This window comes from Pararge aegeria, chromosome 7 (genome assembly GCF_905163445.1).
Source record: "Pararge aegeria chromosome 7, ilParAegt1.1, whole genome shotgun sequence".
Taxonomy (NCBI): domain Eukaryota; kingdom Metazoa; phylum Arthropoda; class Insecta; order Lepidoptera; family Nymphalidae; genus Pararge; species Pararge aegeria.
This window is the reverse complement of record NC_053186.1, coordinates 14,536,387-14,554,080: the sequence shown is the minus strand read 5'-3', so window position 1 is coordinate 14,554,080 and position 17,694 is coordinate 14,536,387. Positions and strand designations below refer to the sequence as shown.

At 35.4% G+C, this 17,694-nt stretch overlaps 1 protein-coding gene across 1 annotated transcript; it reads right to left on the bottom strand.

Moving 5' to 3' along the window:
- Positions 1–8,075: 8,075 nt before the first annotated feature.
- LOC120625258 (transmembrane 7 superfamily member 3-like) lies at positions 8,076–17,637 on the bottom strand. Its single transcript, XM_039892265.1, has 9 exons — positions 17,244–17,637; positions 15,678–16,007; positions 14,482–14,741; positions 13,240–13,411; positions 11,855–12,022; positions 10,635–10,787; positions 9,948–10,208; positions 8,827–8,989; positions 8,076–8,582 (listed from the first exon to the last, which is right to left on the bottom strand). Exons 1-9 carry the CDS (start codon positions 17,320–17,322, stop codon positions 8,516–8,518), a joined length of 1,653 nt encoding a protein of 550 aa, XP_039748199.1. The 5' UTR covers positions 17,323–17,637; the 3' UTR covers positions 8,076–8,515.
- Between the last annotated feature and the right edge of the window lie 57 nt (positions 17,638–17,694).

Here is a 17,694-nt window from a genome sequence, read left to right as displayed (position 1 = left end):
GCGTGTTGGCACTTTATACTTGGGGTTTAAGGCGGTGCATTGTCCCCCTATATTGCAGGGGCGAACAATGGGATAGGATTAATGTTGTAGGCATTATACTGATCTCGATTTTGTTGCGTATGCCTCTCTTGAATGGGGCAGCTTGGTAAGTCGGCACGGACGATAGAGTGTTGTTTTGTATTCATAATAGAGATTGTAAACTAATTTACGATTACAATTTATTAGAGTTTATTGAAAGGTTGATACAGAGTAATAGTAATGCAAATTGAATAGTTAGTATAGTAAGAGTGATACATTCAGATTAACAGATGGTTTTTTTTGACTGTTCTGAAATTTGGTCTCCTTTAAAATCCTTAAGAAAACATATATACCTACCCATCGAAATACCAGTAGATTTTTTCTACGTAGGTATCTACTTAACTCGAAGCAATCTTTACTCTTCACTAAAGAAATCCTCTAAATTCTTAAAAGTCACTCTTGGATAATGAGGCACTTTTCCAATTTTATCAAAATAGCTTTAGTAGGCCTGAAGAAATTAAAAACGCAATTAGCCAGATATCTGACTTATTAATTTTATAATAATTTATCTAGACAACCAAGATATAACAAAAATATATAAATAAGTAGGTAGGTACATACCAAAACATACATTTTCCAATATGCTATGCTTAGGTAATTATCATCAATAAGAGCGGTGATAGCCCAGTGGGCAGGACTTCTTTCACTTTCGGGCGGGCGAATTCGTATCCCAGCACGCACCTCCAACTTTTCTAAGTTATTTGCGTTCTAAGCAGTTAAAATATCACTTGCTTTATCGGTGAAGGACTCATCGTGAGGAAATCTGCATGTCTGAGAGTCATATGATGCCATAATATTCTCAAAGGTGTATGGAGTTCACCAATCCGCATTGGGCCAGCGTGGTAGACAGCTCTAACCCCTTCTCATTCTGGAAGTAGACCTGTGATCTGTAGTGGGCCGGCCTATGATCTGTAGTCGGTTGAAATGATGATGAATTATCATCATACTCGTAACTTAATAAGCCTTAAGTAAGTAGTTAGTAAGTAAGTTAAACGTCCCATTGCTATGCAGAGGTCTCTTTTCTGGTAGAAGTGAGTGCAGAACAAAACAGAGTGCAGGATGGCAGTTTGGCGAACTCAAAACTCTTTGGTAAAATTACTAGTAGGTTCCTACTCAAATGGTGAGGATATATCTAACTTAATTGAATAATTGTTTCTGAGGACACTTTTCGAATAGGTACAAATATAAATAGGCCTAGTATAGATACATTGTTGTTATGATGTATAAAAATAATAGAAGTATTTCTATTTAGAAACTAGTAACGCTACGCTTTATTCTATTAAATAGATTTGAGTCTGTTAGCGACGTTCACTTGTTTCATTATTAAATTAAAATTGAAGGATAGGCTCTCCGTAAACAGAGTTCCACGGATGCAGGTTTAACGTAGGGATGCCACAGTAGCATGCGAAAACGATTCTGTGTCTCTGTATGGCGTCAACGGTCCCGCTGGGTTTTACTAAACCCACCCACCCAGTACCCAGTAGAGTATTCTGACCAAGAGTCAGCGAGTCCCACATACCCTTCCGTTAACCGGTTATATAATTTCTTACCTGTCCCCGGGAGAGATGCGTTAATGCATTTTCCAGCGCTAAACAAAAAAAGATGTATTTAGTTGACCAAATAGAATACTTTTAGCATTCAAATAGACTTAGAATATTACTCGTCCCTTCAAAGTAAACAACAATCGGCGATTATCAATGCTTATAATTGGTTTAGATGAGTCTGTATGCCCCCTCTGAACCCATTGATTATACGGGATGGGACAACTGCATTTGATTTGAATGCTCTAATCTCCCATGTTTCAGACATGTGGTATGTATGAGAGTAAACTTTGATTTCGCAAACATTTTTTTCCGCGTTAATTTGTGTACGTTTGCTTATCGAAATCCAATTAAATCCAATTTATATAGGCCATGGTTTTGTGATTTCTTCTGATGTATTTTTGTAGGAAATTATAAAAAAATGTACGTACACATACTAAAAACGTACTCTCGTGAGCCTTTCGAACTTATAATAGCAATCTCTTACATATTAGTTTGATTTCACTTTATGTACCTACTTTCTGCCAACTGCGATATTTGCGGTACGTTAATGTCCAGCGGTAATGTACTGGTGGAATGTAGCAGATACAATTTTGAGCGACTAGATGTTATGCGGAGATACAACATCAACAATTTGACGTAGGTGCTCTAACGAGCCTTCTTTCTCAACCGACCACAAAAAGTTTCAGGTCTGTTGAGATATTTTTGCGTAGGCAGCAATAACAGATTATATCTGTTACGTTTCTGTTAAAGTAGGTATTAATATAATAATTAAGTTGTTTGTACTTTACACAGTTAATTAAGCGATGATAGGCCTGGCATGTGGCCTGGGTGTTGGAAAAAAGTCCCAAATAAATAAAGATTTAAATAAAAAAAAATTAAGTACCTACTATTTACCTGAAAATGCCTGCATTATAAAATATTTTGGATCGTAGCGATTAATAAATACCTTGGGAAACCTATTATATTTGTTTTAACCAACTCCAAAATATGAGTAAAGTAATCAAAATCATAGTAGGTATTTATTAAAACAGTAGGTAAGAATATTTCGTCGTTGTTCATGTACCTATATATTTTTGGGGAACAAGGTAAGTATTCTAATTATGTATGAAGGATCTCAACGAATAACAGAAGATTTCTCGTATCTAGTATAGTATAGTTCAAAGGTTAAAAATTTTTTAAACTTAATAAAATAGTAGGTAGGTACGTAAGAATCACAATATATTTAAATACTGGGATTATTAAAAAATAATATGTGCACCTTACAACCTTACTCAGCCTTGCATGTTTTAAAGTAATATTAATTTTCAATTAAAATAATATAATTCTATAATTAGGTATATTAAACTGTAACTAGAATATTTCTGTACATCTAATATATTTTGAAAATTTTGATACCGGGGGATACTTTATAATCGATACTGAGTCCAAAACAGATTTTTATTTAATTATTGTGTCTGTCTGTCCGGGCATCACGTGAAAACTTCTGAACGGGCCTAAATAAAATTTGGTATGGTGGTAGCTAATATCACTATACTTATAGGATAATTTTCATCCCAATAAACATTAGTTTTCCTCCGGGAAATGGTAGGAAATTTTTATAAATTTTTCTTTATAGCTCCGTTAAATTGGTCCAAATTTAACAGATTTTAATAATTTTGTTTTTATTTGAAAGTGTATACTACCAAGCATGTGTTATTTTATGTATATTTAATTTTAATGAAGATCTGGTGAATGTTTTCGGAGATAAAGGACATAAATCTTCACAGATAACAGCAAGGCGCAAGGCATATTATGGGACAACGATCGAATGTATGCGTATATCCTACTAATACTATAAATGCGAAAGTTTGTGAGGGATGTATGGATGGATGGATGTATGTATATATGGATGGATGGATGGATGTTTATTACGCTTTAACGTCATAGCGAATGCACCGATTTGGCTGAAATTTGGCAGAGACATACTATCTGGAATAGTTCATGTGCTTCATTTCATTTCAACTTATTTTTTCTAATGATATACGATACAAGGATTCTGAGGGTATATTATAGGTGTTCCAACAAGATTGCTAGTGAATTTACGGCAAGGCTATTGAAATCTAATAAACGTATTTCAGGAATATTGCATGCAATATAAAGAAGATGTTTATTTAAAACGAATCTTTATTAAATAAGCTTAAAAAAGGTGTAAACTGGAATAAATCTAACAATCACATACAAACAGTCTTCTCATGGTATGCGCACATTTAGTTGGGCCTTATGTAATTATACCTACGTTCTTACTAAATGTGCGAGTACATTTACTTTCATGTCACCATCATATTCAACTTAATTAAATATCGGAAACAATATTTTGCTTAGACGGTTAAGTTTCTTAGGTATAAGCTACATCAAGACTAGCATCATGGGCAGGAGACAATTATATCCCCGGGTAAAGGATAAATAATTATTAACCACACAGCTTTATCAATTCTCGGAGCACTTACGCACAATTGGAAATAATATCCAAATAATATAAGTGTAATAATAAACAGGGGTAAACTTCTCCTATTCCGTGTTCCCGTGCCGTGGATATAATCGGGGGATATAATTTTTGTCTCCTGCCAGTGCTAGCCCTGCAGATGGTTATAAATATATCCACACTCTCGACGAGCAAACGCTTTTCAAATAGTGTGAATGGGACCTCACGACGCGGTATCTGACAATACAAAAACGAGTTCTTCAGCGTTCAAATTCACATCATGCGTGCTACCAATAACAAGACGCGGCTGTTAAAGCAAGCCTTGTGATTGGTCGCACACTTGAACGCTACAGCGTTGCAAGTTTCTTTTTTAAGCCACTGGGGAATCCCAGCGGATAGGTAGGTGTATGTGACTTTACCTACTTAATACCCACTAAGCCCGGCTTTAACAGCCAGCTCCAATAGTATACTCTTAGTGTGATCTTCGCTTTACGCGAGTCGTTGGAATCCTGCGATTCGACTAATACGGAGCTGGCCCAAGTAGAGCAGAGAAGAACAGTGAAAACTGGCAAGTGTTTTTATTTGAGTGGAGCTGAGAAGACCAGATCTGTGTCTAGTTATAAGTATCTATTGCAGCGCACAAGTGATCACCAGACAATTTGCTCCCCTGGGAATGTATAATATTGTGACTTCTCCCACAGATTCGACAACTCTATGGCGCATTGGAGCACTAATATGGCGTAATAATAGACGGGAGAAACTTCTCCTATTTCCTGTTGCCGTACTTTGTCACAGGAATATAATCGGTGATATCATTTTTATCTCCTTTATTTTCCTATGCCGTACCGCCCCGCTACCCTCAGTACAGGCAGGCAGTAAAAAATCAACTTTCCGACACAAACGAAAATTCTGCACGGTTCATCTTAATATACGATATCCGATCACAACGGCGGTTGCACATTCGAGTGAGAGGAGATCGTAACATTTCGTTATTGGACACATTACAAATTCGATACCAAGGTATTTAGTGAGATATTCGTCGCAACTCGTGAGGCATGAAAACTAAAACTATAAAAATACCAAAATTAAGCCATGTTTTTAATTTCCAGGCGGTAACAAATATTGTGCATAACAAACGTGCTTTACCTAAATAGAAGCCAACGGTTTAGAGACCAGTAAAGTTTCATATTTTTAACGAAAATTACAAAAAATATTCTTACACACAATTTCTACCTATAATAACACTTCATACATAAGTCATATGGAAACCGGATACCAGTGGCGTGCATAGGGTTTTTGGTCAGAGTATGCATTAAAAAAAATAGGTACTGAACATGCTATTTTGATGTTACTGTATAATTTTATTTGTGAGTAGGTACCTAACCTAACTTTTTTTTGTGATACCCATGTAGATCTTCTCATTATCTCCTATGTCCAGTATAGTAAGCTCTGAGACGACCGACCAGCGAGTTTTTAAAATTGTCTGCCATTGTTATAATTACATTAAATAATGTTATTTTAGTGTAAACAATAAACAAACATAATTATTATTATAAATAAATAATGAAACAAAAAACTGATCACTGCTATTCGCCTGTTTATGTAAGTCAGTCAGAGCTCTTTTTACGTGCCGCTCCTTGTAGGTGCATTCCTTCCTTTACGAATAATCTCAATAAAACGTTAGTTAAGAATTAGCTCTAAACTTACCTACATTTTCCAAGCACACTGAACCATCAGATCACACGCCGAACATAAGAACTTTCTTACACTAAGAATATTCCTTAAAATCATTTACAAACAGTACACTGTCACAAAGGTTAATGTTAACAATAATAATTGTAACTATTTACAAACAACCGTACAGCAAACGAAAAAAACAGTATTTAATTCTAATCCAGTGAATACAAGTTGTTATGACAGAAGGAAAAAGGTAAACGATAATGGCGCTTAGCAATCGACAGAAATAATGAGAATATCATAGTCAAAATATGTCCGTAATATTTTCTTAGTACCTACACAAATGCTATTAAAAGTTGTCATTTGCACAATAAATAAAAATAATATTACTTCATCAGTTACCAATGGCACCTGGTAAACGTTAATTATTTATTTAACATAATTCGGCAACTTTTAATTTGGTTATTTTAATATACTTTTTGAATAAATTAGGTACTTACAAATTAATAAGACCTTGAATGTAATGAAATTCATTGATAAATTTTTTAATTACAAAAAATAATTATTGCCGTTTAAAACAATAACAAACAAAGCAAATTAAATGTGCTTATAAAAAAACAAAGCATACATTTGGATTTCTAATTTCCGTAAGCAGTGCTTTCAAGATTTGCACACAAGAGAATCCCTATACTGGAAACCTGGAAAACTGGCACACATAGAAAGAGCCAAATATTGTGTAAGCACGCACGCGATTATATCATTACACACCAGAACTTCCTAGTAACGACAGATGCATTCAATCGCCGTGCATCTATGGAGACCGCGGCGGCGCGGCGCATTAATTCGAGCGACGAATAAGCGATTTACCCGACTTAATCGTGAAAACCCTAGCTAATATTATGAGATTTAAATTATATTTCAAGCGTTACTTTTTATTTAGGGATACTGTTTACAATTCAAAATTAAAATATAATCGAAATATTTTACATTACGCAGTTTGTCTATTTTAGTTCTAAACCATGACACGGGACTTGTCCATTGATTAACATAGAAGTGCGGCCGGTTTTAACTAGAAGGCGCTTTTATAGTTTTCTATTAATTGTTTAATTTTTTTTTAATCTTTAAATTTTAGGTCGTCCTTATGGTCTGAGAGGCCCTGAGGTCAGGGTATGCACCGCTTATTTGCATCTATGAGATGCACGCCACTGCCGGATACCTATACATTTGAATGAATACGCCTTATTCGCCAACGTGAAGCCACGCGTGTTGATCCAAATAAAATTTCAGTTTTTGCCTAGAAAAACATTTCTGAAATCTCAACATTTTATTGTCCCAATATTTGAAACCTGGGACTAAACACTATAGCTTTAAATCAGTATTATTTTTATCGTTGCCGTTTTGTTCCAGGATCATAATTTTTATTCCTAGGATTCGAACATATTACGAAAATTTAATTTGAAACGTGGCGGTTCGTGGAGAACGTGGTTCACGTGAATTGGGGTGACGAATGACGATGCGTGTGACACTGGAATCCTGACCCTTAGTGTAAGATTTGCATGCTCGCACTAGTTGTTTTCGAGTATCGAAACACTGCAACGTCATATGTAACTTAAAATAGACTTAATACAACTTGAATTAAAGTCGCAAATTCGTTACTGTGCTGATTCTTACGAGCTTTTAAAATGGATCAAAGTAGATGCTAAAAAATACCCCTTCATAGCCTTTCTTTGACATACAGTGCAAATTAAAATTAACATGAAATATATTTTAACTTAAAAATGAATGATCTAACAAGTAATAAATATTGTCAATTATTAAAATCACCCTGATAAAATGGGTTAAATACTTAATTATACGGTTAACTAGATATGTTTAAATAGTATTTTAGAGTATATTAATTAAGCCGCACTGACATTGCGGCAGTTTTTTGCGCGCAAGTTTGATGTATGTAAACAGCAGAATGCTTGTTACTTGTTGGCAAATCAGGTAAATGTTAATTGCGTGCAAGTGTGTGTAATGTGTGTAAGTGATTGTAGGTGACTAATAAACTTCGCGCGCACTTGTCCGCCTGGCGCAAACACTTGCAAGTAAAGCTTTGCGAGGTGCGAGCTTTGTAAATATGAAATGTAATGCAAGTTACTTGCACGCAAATATTTATTATTATATGTAAACATTTTATTACACACCACAGAAAACTGTAAGACTGCATATTATAAAATGTAGGCGTATATATAAAAATGGTTCTCATTGCTAAGGATGCGATAAAACCAGATAACAAAGGTTAGGAAGAGATTGAAATAGTGGACAGTGCTAAGTTATGTTAGCATAAACATATATTCTTTAATCAGTAATCATATATAACGAGGAAGTGGCAGCAGCGTCGTCTGCGCTATTACTACCATCTACTGCGATCACCAATCCATCTGCCTAGCGTAGTGGTTATGGGCAAATTCAACGTTTGAATTAAGTCCAGCAGTGGATTTTTGTAGGTTATCGATGATTTTTTATAAAAAATAGAGTTTTTTTTTCACTTTTCAGCAGGTAACCCTCTAATGCTTGCTCATCGTTGAATTTTAGGATAAGTTGTAATAAAAAATACTATAAATAAAATTGTGTCGCTAAATGATCATATCTGCGCGCAAGAACTCGCACAATGTGAATGCGGCTTTAGCTTGCTATTAAGTAGGCGTAAATGATGATTGGCTTTATAATATTATATTTTGTATCGTAAAGACAAATCATATTTTGGATATTTTTATGCCAACAAAGGAGTCCTTTCGGTTTGTACGCGAGCGACTGTTGGCCTTATAACGACACCGTATCTGAAAAATGAAATCATTTGTATATTAACGTACCGTTAGTATAGAACTCCAACAGAAGTCGATGGAGACAGTTTACCAACGCGAAGTTGAGATCTCACCAGGACCACGATCTTCAGTGATGAAGGAACGACCATAGATAGAACGGTCTATTTTTTATTTATTGTCTTAATATTAATGCAAGATTTTTTTCATTACTTCTAGTGCAAAATAGGTATATTATAAAAGTATAACTTCTTTTACATACCGCCTTCCAGTTGTCACCGAAGAGCCGTAGTAGGTGGATCCTGGCATCCTAGGTCTGACACTGCGGGGAGGTGGGGGGAACGGTGGCCTGCCACGGTTGTGGAAATGTTGGAACAGGAATCCGGTGATAGCCAGTGCGAGCCACAGCAAGGTCATTAATGCGTCTGTGAAAATAAAAAAATACGTTTTTTTCGTTCCACTACAAGTTAGCCCTCGACTGTAATCTCACTTGGCAAGTGATGATGCAATCTAAGATGGTAGCGTGCTAAACTGTTAGGGTTATGACGCCTATATAAAAATCGTACCGAAACGTACACGCGCTGGGTCGGTACTTCTTTGTCGGTAGAGTGGTAACTGACCAGAGAAAAGTCAGAAATTATAAATTCCCAAATTGCCTCTACCACAGCACAGGTGGTTTGTATGTTCTTAAACTCCATGTTTGCTTATGTCTTAATACAATGTAAACAATCATTTCGTGATTTTAATAATGTTTTGAAAACATTTTAAAAATAATAAGAACATATTGTATAGTATATATTGTAATTACCACCTAATTTTAAATAACAAATAAGTATACATAAAAGAACAGCCTGGCCTGAGCATGCTCACAAGACCAGGCTGTTAGTTAGACTTAGTTAAGCTGTTACTTAGACTAGGCACTTAGTTCATGAACTAAGTAGATACGTGGTCGATAACGAGGGCAATATTTTTCTATTTCAATAGTAATCTATGCCCCACACACATGACTTTAAGTGTAAACACAGTGGACACTATGGTTGTCACTGCGTATTTTTTATAACCACTTAGTATGTTTATTTCTCTTAACCTTGGTAACATACGGACAGCGTCACTTTCCAATAGGGTTAAAGGTGTTTGATAAACCAAAAAATAAAAAATAAAAAAATCTGTTTGTCCAAATAATCTAGATAAATAACCTAGCGGTATGAAAGAAATTCATAAAACCCGGTCGAGCCGTTTCGAAGGAGTTCGACCTTTACACGAGAATTTTATGTATAACATTAAAAAAACTCAGAATGAGTTTTGCTTTGTTCAGATAAAAAGTTGCATAAGTTCGGTAGGTACCACCATAACACCACAATCATATTTTATCGAAAAACTTACCTCTCCATTCAAATGGTGGTGACAATACGGCCTTATTGAACTGCGGTACCGTGGCTCTTCTCAATGTGTTAATTATTATGTACTTCAAATTGGACCCAAAGTAGTAGTCCATAGGGTATATAGTCGCGTACGCCCCCAGTATAGCACAGCACAGAATGTTCGAGAGAAATGTCATCGACACTAGCAATAGGGAGGTGAGTAGCATCACAGATATGAACAGCGTCCAAAAGTTCAGATCTGATTGAAGGGCTAAGAGACCACCTAGAAGCATACAGTATTGTTTAAATAATTTATACCTATAGTAGTCCCGTGCTTCGGAAAGTACGTTAAGTCGGTCCCTATTATTATCACTTAATTGTGGTAAAAATCGATAAAGCCCACACATGTGCATCGGGGCAGCGTGGTGGATCTATGCTCTAAAACCGTTACTCCTGCGAGAGACGAGGCTTGTGCCCAGCTGTGGGACCTCAGAACTTCAGATATATGATTATGCATGCTCTTCAAGTCAAAGAAGTCTCTGGTTTAACCCTATTTTCTATAAAGGGTAAGCACACACTGTTTCCGTTCTCTTAGTTGTAATAAAAATATCACGAGAAATACAGCAGTGAGGTATTTTCTTACAAGTAGATTTTTTTTTACATGTAGAATTTATTTTAACTCATACTTAACATCTTAATGCTTGCTTACCTGGTAAGCCGAAATAAATAATCGCCGAAAACAAAAAGCCGACATTCAGCGTTGATAACAGCACGGTGAACAGTGGCATACCATAAAACCACCAAAATGACAGCCAAATAGCTCCAAAACACATTCCTGATAACACCGACGCCCCTAGTAGAGCTAAAAATAAAGATATAATGCGGAAAACTCCCAGAATAGCCTCAGTTGTTCACTTACAAGTTAAACAATCAAAAAAATAACGCTGCAATATTTCCTGAAGAATGCGATTCGAAAATACCAAACTATGTAAATACCATATCAGCAGGCTACTTGTGTCTTAGTTGATACCAGATACCAGATTGTAGAAATTTGCCACCAAATAACCAATAAAATTCATATAAGTATATATTTTGCATTTTGAAACTTAAGTTTACAAACTTAAGCCCCGCAAAAATGCCTCAACACGCAATATGACAAACGATTTTTATATAAGAAACTAGCGTACCCAGCCCGCTTCGCCGGGCTAGTTTTTGCTTTATTTTATTTAAACAATAAGCTTACATCATTAAATTTGTAATTTAAGTCTCATAATATATTAAATCATTTATTTCTCTCCGTATTCATTCTCTTCTATTCTCTTCTCGAGCAGATGAGGATCATTATCTACACCCATGTACACCCAACAATAGAATATCATCATAGTAAATAAAAGCTGTATTTGACAGTTTGACAGTTCAAAAATAGGAGTAATCCGATAATCACCAAACTTTACAGGATTACTCGCCAGGTCAATCCGGAGATTCCCGTAAAGTTTTATTGAAATCGGTCCAGCCGTTTCGGAGCCTATACGGAACATACCCACACACTTTCTCTTTTATATATATATATATATATATATATATATATATATATATAGATAGATAGCAGATAGATATATTATTTGTTGTGTATAAAACATATAACATGATTTGTTAATGTATTATTTGTAATAACGATGGCAATACATAAGTGTTTTAGTATAAGTAGTATAAAATTTATTGCTGCTATTGATAAAAAAAAAATTATCTTGTTATTTAATATACATGTTTTAAAAAGTTACCAGAAGCCAGAAATAATAGCACGGATTTTATCCGCAGTGCGGACTAGCTCTCAATGTAACAGGCTTAATAAGGCATGGTATCTCCACTTTATCTGCGTTACTTAGATTAAAGATGTGGAAGGAAAGTTTCTTAGTAAATAATTCTTACCAGGGCGATCCAAATCAGCAATAAGGGTAATTAAAATGTAGGTGATGATAGCACCGCTTAACAATCCTATGAGGAACATTTCGGTCTTGAAGAACCTGTGCCCAAAATAGCACACAAATAGACCGAAGAAAATCAGCGAGGCACAAATCAATTGCGAGAGGGAGTCATCTGAAATAATACCTTATTAAAATATCCTCCCTTGTATACTCTTCTCACACATAACGCTTAAATAAAATAAATCAAACCGTTATGCGAAAAAAAATTGCGCGTCAACTTAAACCTAAGGGTAGTGAAATGGTTATGATTTAAAGTTAACACAATAAATATTGAAATAGATAACCCAACTTTATTGCAATAAATCATTACATGTTATATGTTACTATAATCCGCGCTCACCAATGAAATCTCTGTATACTATACCTGTATATTTTATATTTGTTTTTTTGATTCGTCTAAAAGTTAGCTCCTGACTGCAATCTCACCTGGTTGTAAATGATGATACTATCTGAGATGGTAGCGGGCTAACCTAGGGAGTATTGCAACAATACCCCCTTATATGTTTCCACGCCAAATCGCACCGGAACACTTACTCGCTTAGCGGCACGTCTTTGTCGCTAAGGTAGTACCGTGATAACTAGCTTGGGTAAAGTCTCCTATATATATTCCCAAATTGCCCCTGAACGGATTTGAACCCAGGACCTCCTATTTCAATTCATCGTTTCGACGACGACGTCGTCAATTAAATAGGTAGGTATGTATTATCTGTAACTATAGAAACGTGCGTAGGGGGCGTATTTCAAAGAATCTGGGTGGTGATGCGCATAAAACAACATTAAAATCGTTTGCAAATCATTTGCATTTGTTTCGGTTATTTAAAATTCCGCGGGAACCCTTCGTTTTTACGTTATAAAAAAGTATCTTATTGAGGATACAATCTATGCATAGGTAACAAAGGACATTCTTTGAAATCCTGCGGGATATGCTTTCGGGGATAAAGTACCTATCTCCAGAATTCACGTTATATATTCCCCTTTTCCTCTAATTTCATTAAAATAGGTGCAGTAGTTGAAACGAACGGAAGACACTCTTCCGCAAAAAATCTGTTCGGTGTCATCCATATCAGTATTATAAATATAGGTATGAATGATACCACAAAGATTTGTTTGGCAAAATAAATGAAAAGTACAAAAAAACAAAAGAGCGTTGATTTCTAACGCAATAAGTACTATCCTTATGAAATTTCCAAAAGATTCTGAAGCCACGAAGATTCTGTTACCAAAAAACGGCTGCAAGGGCCTTTTTATGAAGTTTTTTTTAATGTCATACTATCCTTAAACCATTCTACGACGAAATTGCGACAGTCAAATAGAACATTTTCTTCTTACCCAGTATTTCGCAGCCGTCATCATCCAGAGGCGCACAAGCGTATGATGTGGTGGGGACGTACACAGAATACGAGCTCGTATTCGACGCACTGAACGCAATGGCTACGTACACAGCGCCTGTACCGGGATACGCACTTAGCATGCGGCGTAAACGATCGCCACTCTGCGGTATCTACAAATGCCCTGACAAATAACAATACTGCAAAATTTATTATTTAACCCTATCGCTAAAGCGGAGGCCATCCGATGACGTCGAAATTGCGTTATAGTTTGCATTTTGCGTGCGACCAAGGCGTTCACGTACCCGTTTTAGCAAGACACTTTTGATTGGTCGCACGTGGCATGTAGACTAGACCGAAAGTCATACGACGCGGTTGGGCCAATCCTTAAGATATAATTAAGAAGAAGAAACACTTTATTGCACGTATAACATACAGGAAAAGAAACAGTAGGGAGTATACAGTACACAATGTAGACATGCAAAGGCGGCCTTATTGCTGCAAGCAATCTCTTACAGGCAACCTTTGTAGATAGAACTTACAGCAAGAGAACGGGATGGTGCCAAGAGTGTTGATAGATAAGTATACATCATCATATCAACCCATTAACGGCCCACTACAGGGCACGGTTCTCCTCCCACAATGAGAAGGGATTTGTCCACCAATCCGCACTAGTCCAGCGTGGTGGACTACGGCCTTGATCCCTTCTCATTGTGATAGATATACATAAATACCAAAATGTAAAGATACAAATACATACATAATTTAAATAAATATACGTAATATATAAATATAAAATATACATCATATATATAAATATATAAAAAACAATATCTATAAGTAGATTTTAATACATAATTTAAAAGAAAGAAATATAAAGAATGTACTTCAAATTCCATCACCCAAAGAGAGGTAGTAGTCCTTCAGACGACTCTTAAATATCGGAAGGGAACTACTTCCACGGATTTCAGCAGGCATATGGTTCCAGAGCATAATTGCCTTAAAGGTGAAAGAATTACCGAAAAACTTCGTTTTACAAAACAATTACTAATTAATCTAAAGGAAATTGCCAAAACTAGTATATGAGGTATCTTGATGCTGACCTCCGGATTCTTCGGACTACCCAAGTCTTCAACAACTTACAGCATTTGTAGTTGAGGTTCGGTCCCGATCTACACGATTAGTTGGAATGTTTTAAGGTTTTCATTATGGGCTTTTAAAAAATAAAAATCAATCCACTTACATATTCCCCAAACTCTGTAATAGCCTCTATGGTCATCATTTTTCTCAGACCATCGAAATAGTTATCAGCATCATAATGCCTCTCTGGCAGGTACAGTTGGTAAAAAAGCACATAAGCCTTATCCATTGAATTGCATGTGGTATCTGATATATCTTTAGCTGCAGCTGCATCGACTAATACATAGTCTTTGGTGTATTTTGTTTGCATGAATGGGGATATCGGTAAGAGGAATTCCATGTTACAACCACCAGGTATTGGGTCTACAAATAATAAATAATCTAGCCATTATAGGAACAATCAAAATCTTAACTTCTTTAGGTGAGTCCTAAAATGATGTTGCAGTCAGTTCAAACAACAAGTTGGTGAAAAAAAAATTAGATGAAAAAAAGTTAGATGTGACAGAGGATATTACAATATGTAACCTATTGTAATATCCTCTGTAACATCTAACTTTTTCAAATTACAAACAGTTGTGTATTTACAATTTGGTCAGTTGTATATTATTATTTGATTTCAAATCTTGACGTTTCAAAAGTGCTTGTATTAGGCCTACTTGAAATAAATGAATTTTGAATTTTGAATTTTTTGATTCGATTTAAATTTTCCTATCACCTTACACAAATCATTATTAATCCAGGTTTCTAGTATGAACTACTAAGATTCATTCTGGATGCTGTATTTAATGCCACATATAAAAGCGAGTACCAAGCCGCTGCGTCCGACCTGTGTCTTAATGGCGCGGCGTTTAAGTTTGCGTCTTGCCCGCGACTTATCAGAAGTCGCTCGCTCGATCTTGCGCTTCAAATGATTGAGCGTCCGCTGGGCGAAAGGAATGCATCTTTTGGTAAGACAGAGAATCTTAAAGTTATTGTGATCACTGACAATTCTTTAATGGAAAGATATACTTTCTAATTAATATAATAAAACAATAATTCACACCTCTACATCAAAACTGTTTCAACACAAAACAGCTCTTTTTAAAAAATATATAAAAACATAATGCTACACATAATTGTTAAGAAGAATTAAAGAATTAGAAAGAAAATTTGAGGATGACCTTTCAAAAGCACAGTTCTGCAGGATTTTTCCCTGCAGAATAACAATTCAGGGATCATAAAAAGGTTACCTCAAAATAGGTTTTGAGTTGAAACAGTTTTCATATACAAGTGAAATATAAATATTATTTTTTACATTACCTGCTACTCCATATCCAAACACAGAAATAAACAGCCTCAAATTAATCAGGTTGGGGTTATAAATAAAGAATGTGTCTAACTTTGGTTTAACACTACTGTACATGCCTAAATTACTACCCGATACATACGAGCCTGTGGTATATGTGTTATTATATAAAGTGATGTTATATAAGTGACTGTGCACTTGGAAAATGATGTAAGAAACATTTTTATTTAAGTAAGCAAAGTCAACTTGCAAAGTTGAAGTTGAGTTGAGATTGAAAAAGTCACTGTAGAGTTCCTTGTTTTCCCATGATATTGTTTTGTTTAATGGTAATATTACACTCACATCTGAAAAAAAAAGTTATCATAAAATATTGTAATTATTGGTACAGAACTAAATATGGCGATGTTCAATTAGAATCGCATCGGTGAATCTTACTCTGGGACCTTTTTAAGGATGTATGTTTTTTTTTTTGGCAGGGTGAAAAGCTTTATTGCCACTTCCGAACATGGGCAGGACGGAGGTTATGTGGGACTCCCCGTCTAAAGGGGGCTAACCAAACTAATACCACTACAGTTTGTCTATCTTGTTGGGATCGCAGAAAGCCCGGACGCCGTATGTATACCTCCCGGACGACTACTATCCACCCCAACCGATTGCTGGAGCTCTCACGCTGAGGAGGAGGGGTCAGGACGCTTGAATTTCTCCTCAGACTGTAGAAAGGCTTATGTAATGACAGTTAGCTAGGAAGTATGCTCTATAGTATCAGTGCAACAGCTACAATGACCTATTTTTTGTTCAATGAGTGTCCTAATTTGTAAGGTTGTTATATTTGACTGCAATCTGAAATGGTTGTAATGAAGTGGTCCAAGATAGTATTGGGTTAACCTGTCGTGGGGTTATGGCAATTGTACTAAAATATTTATCATAAGATATCTCCATATATATGATTGGTTTCTAGGCAGCATCATATCGGAATACTAAATCAATGCTGGCTGATAATTCAGAAATTATGAATTCCCATTTTCCCGGTGATCTCACCCAGGACCTTAAAGGACCACAGCACTTAACTCTACTTGTGAGTCATAGATCTTATCACTAATACTTGAATATATTTGTTCGTAAGAGTCAGTTGGTTACCAGACTTTTTATGTGGAATGGAGTAGAATGTTAATTTTTGGGTCCAAGTCCTATTTCTCTTTATACCAGAGGAGGCCTATGTGCAGTAGTGTAATTTATAATAAGGCATTGTCATACAAATATGATCAAACCCCCTAATATTTCATAATTTACAATTTCAACATTATAAATATAGGACCTTTTTAATTTTTAGTAGGTGTTGTGTGCGTGAACATGAGTTATTTGGGTTTAAACTTGTTTACATAAGTATCGAATAGCGAATTGCTGTCAAGTGTAAAGTAAAATCTACAACTCGACAAATTATTATTTATTTGTGGGGAAAAGGTATGCTCTATTATCTTTAAAAATAAATAGTATGTATTATGCAGTTTCAATAGTTATTTAAAAACATTGTCAGCTGCGACAAAGTTCCAAATTTAAAATTAATAAAATCAATCACTCACTCTGAGAACTTGCTGTGTCAGCTAATATAAATAGTAGAAGCAAATGCAAAATGATGAATTTTAACATATTAGAGAGCATTATTATTCTATCTTATTTATTAGTGTGACTGACTTATTAATTATTGTGTCACGCCTTCATTTCTACGTAAACAAACACGTAGATTGCAGATATCACTGGTTAGTAATTGATTAACTCAAATTTTATTTCGCCCGTCAAAAATCAGCTGCTCGCACTGCTGTTCAATTTGACAGCTGTAATGTACCGCTGTTATTGCTCGAAACATCGGTAACGATCAGTTTTACAATAGTGTATCACAAAAACATAGCACACTGAACCGTAATTAATAGAAGAAAAACAATGATTTTTTATTAGATAAAGTAGGTAGTAGGTACTTTGACAGTTGACTGTTTGACATTTCATAAGACATTCCGTAAAAAAACAAAAGACTAT

Bases quoted from the DNA above. Each gene is read 5' to 3' on its own strand.
- LOC120625258 (XM_039892265.1), bottom strand. From the start codon at position 17,322: ATGCTCTCTAATATGTTAAAATTCATCATTTTGCATTTGCTTCTACTA. The intron at 12,023-13,239 runs GTAAGAAGAAAA...GTATTATTTCAG, and splicing joins TGACGGCTGCGAAATACTGG to ATGACTCCCTCTCGCAATTG. The intron at 10,209-10,634 runs GTAAGCAAGCAT...GTATGCTTCTAG, and splicing joins TATTTATTTCGGCTTACCAG to GTGGTCTCTTAGCCCTTCAA.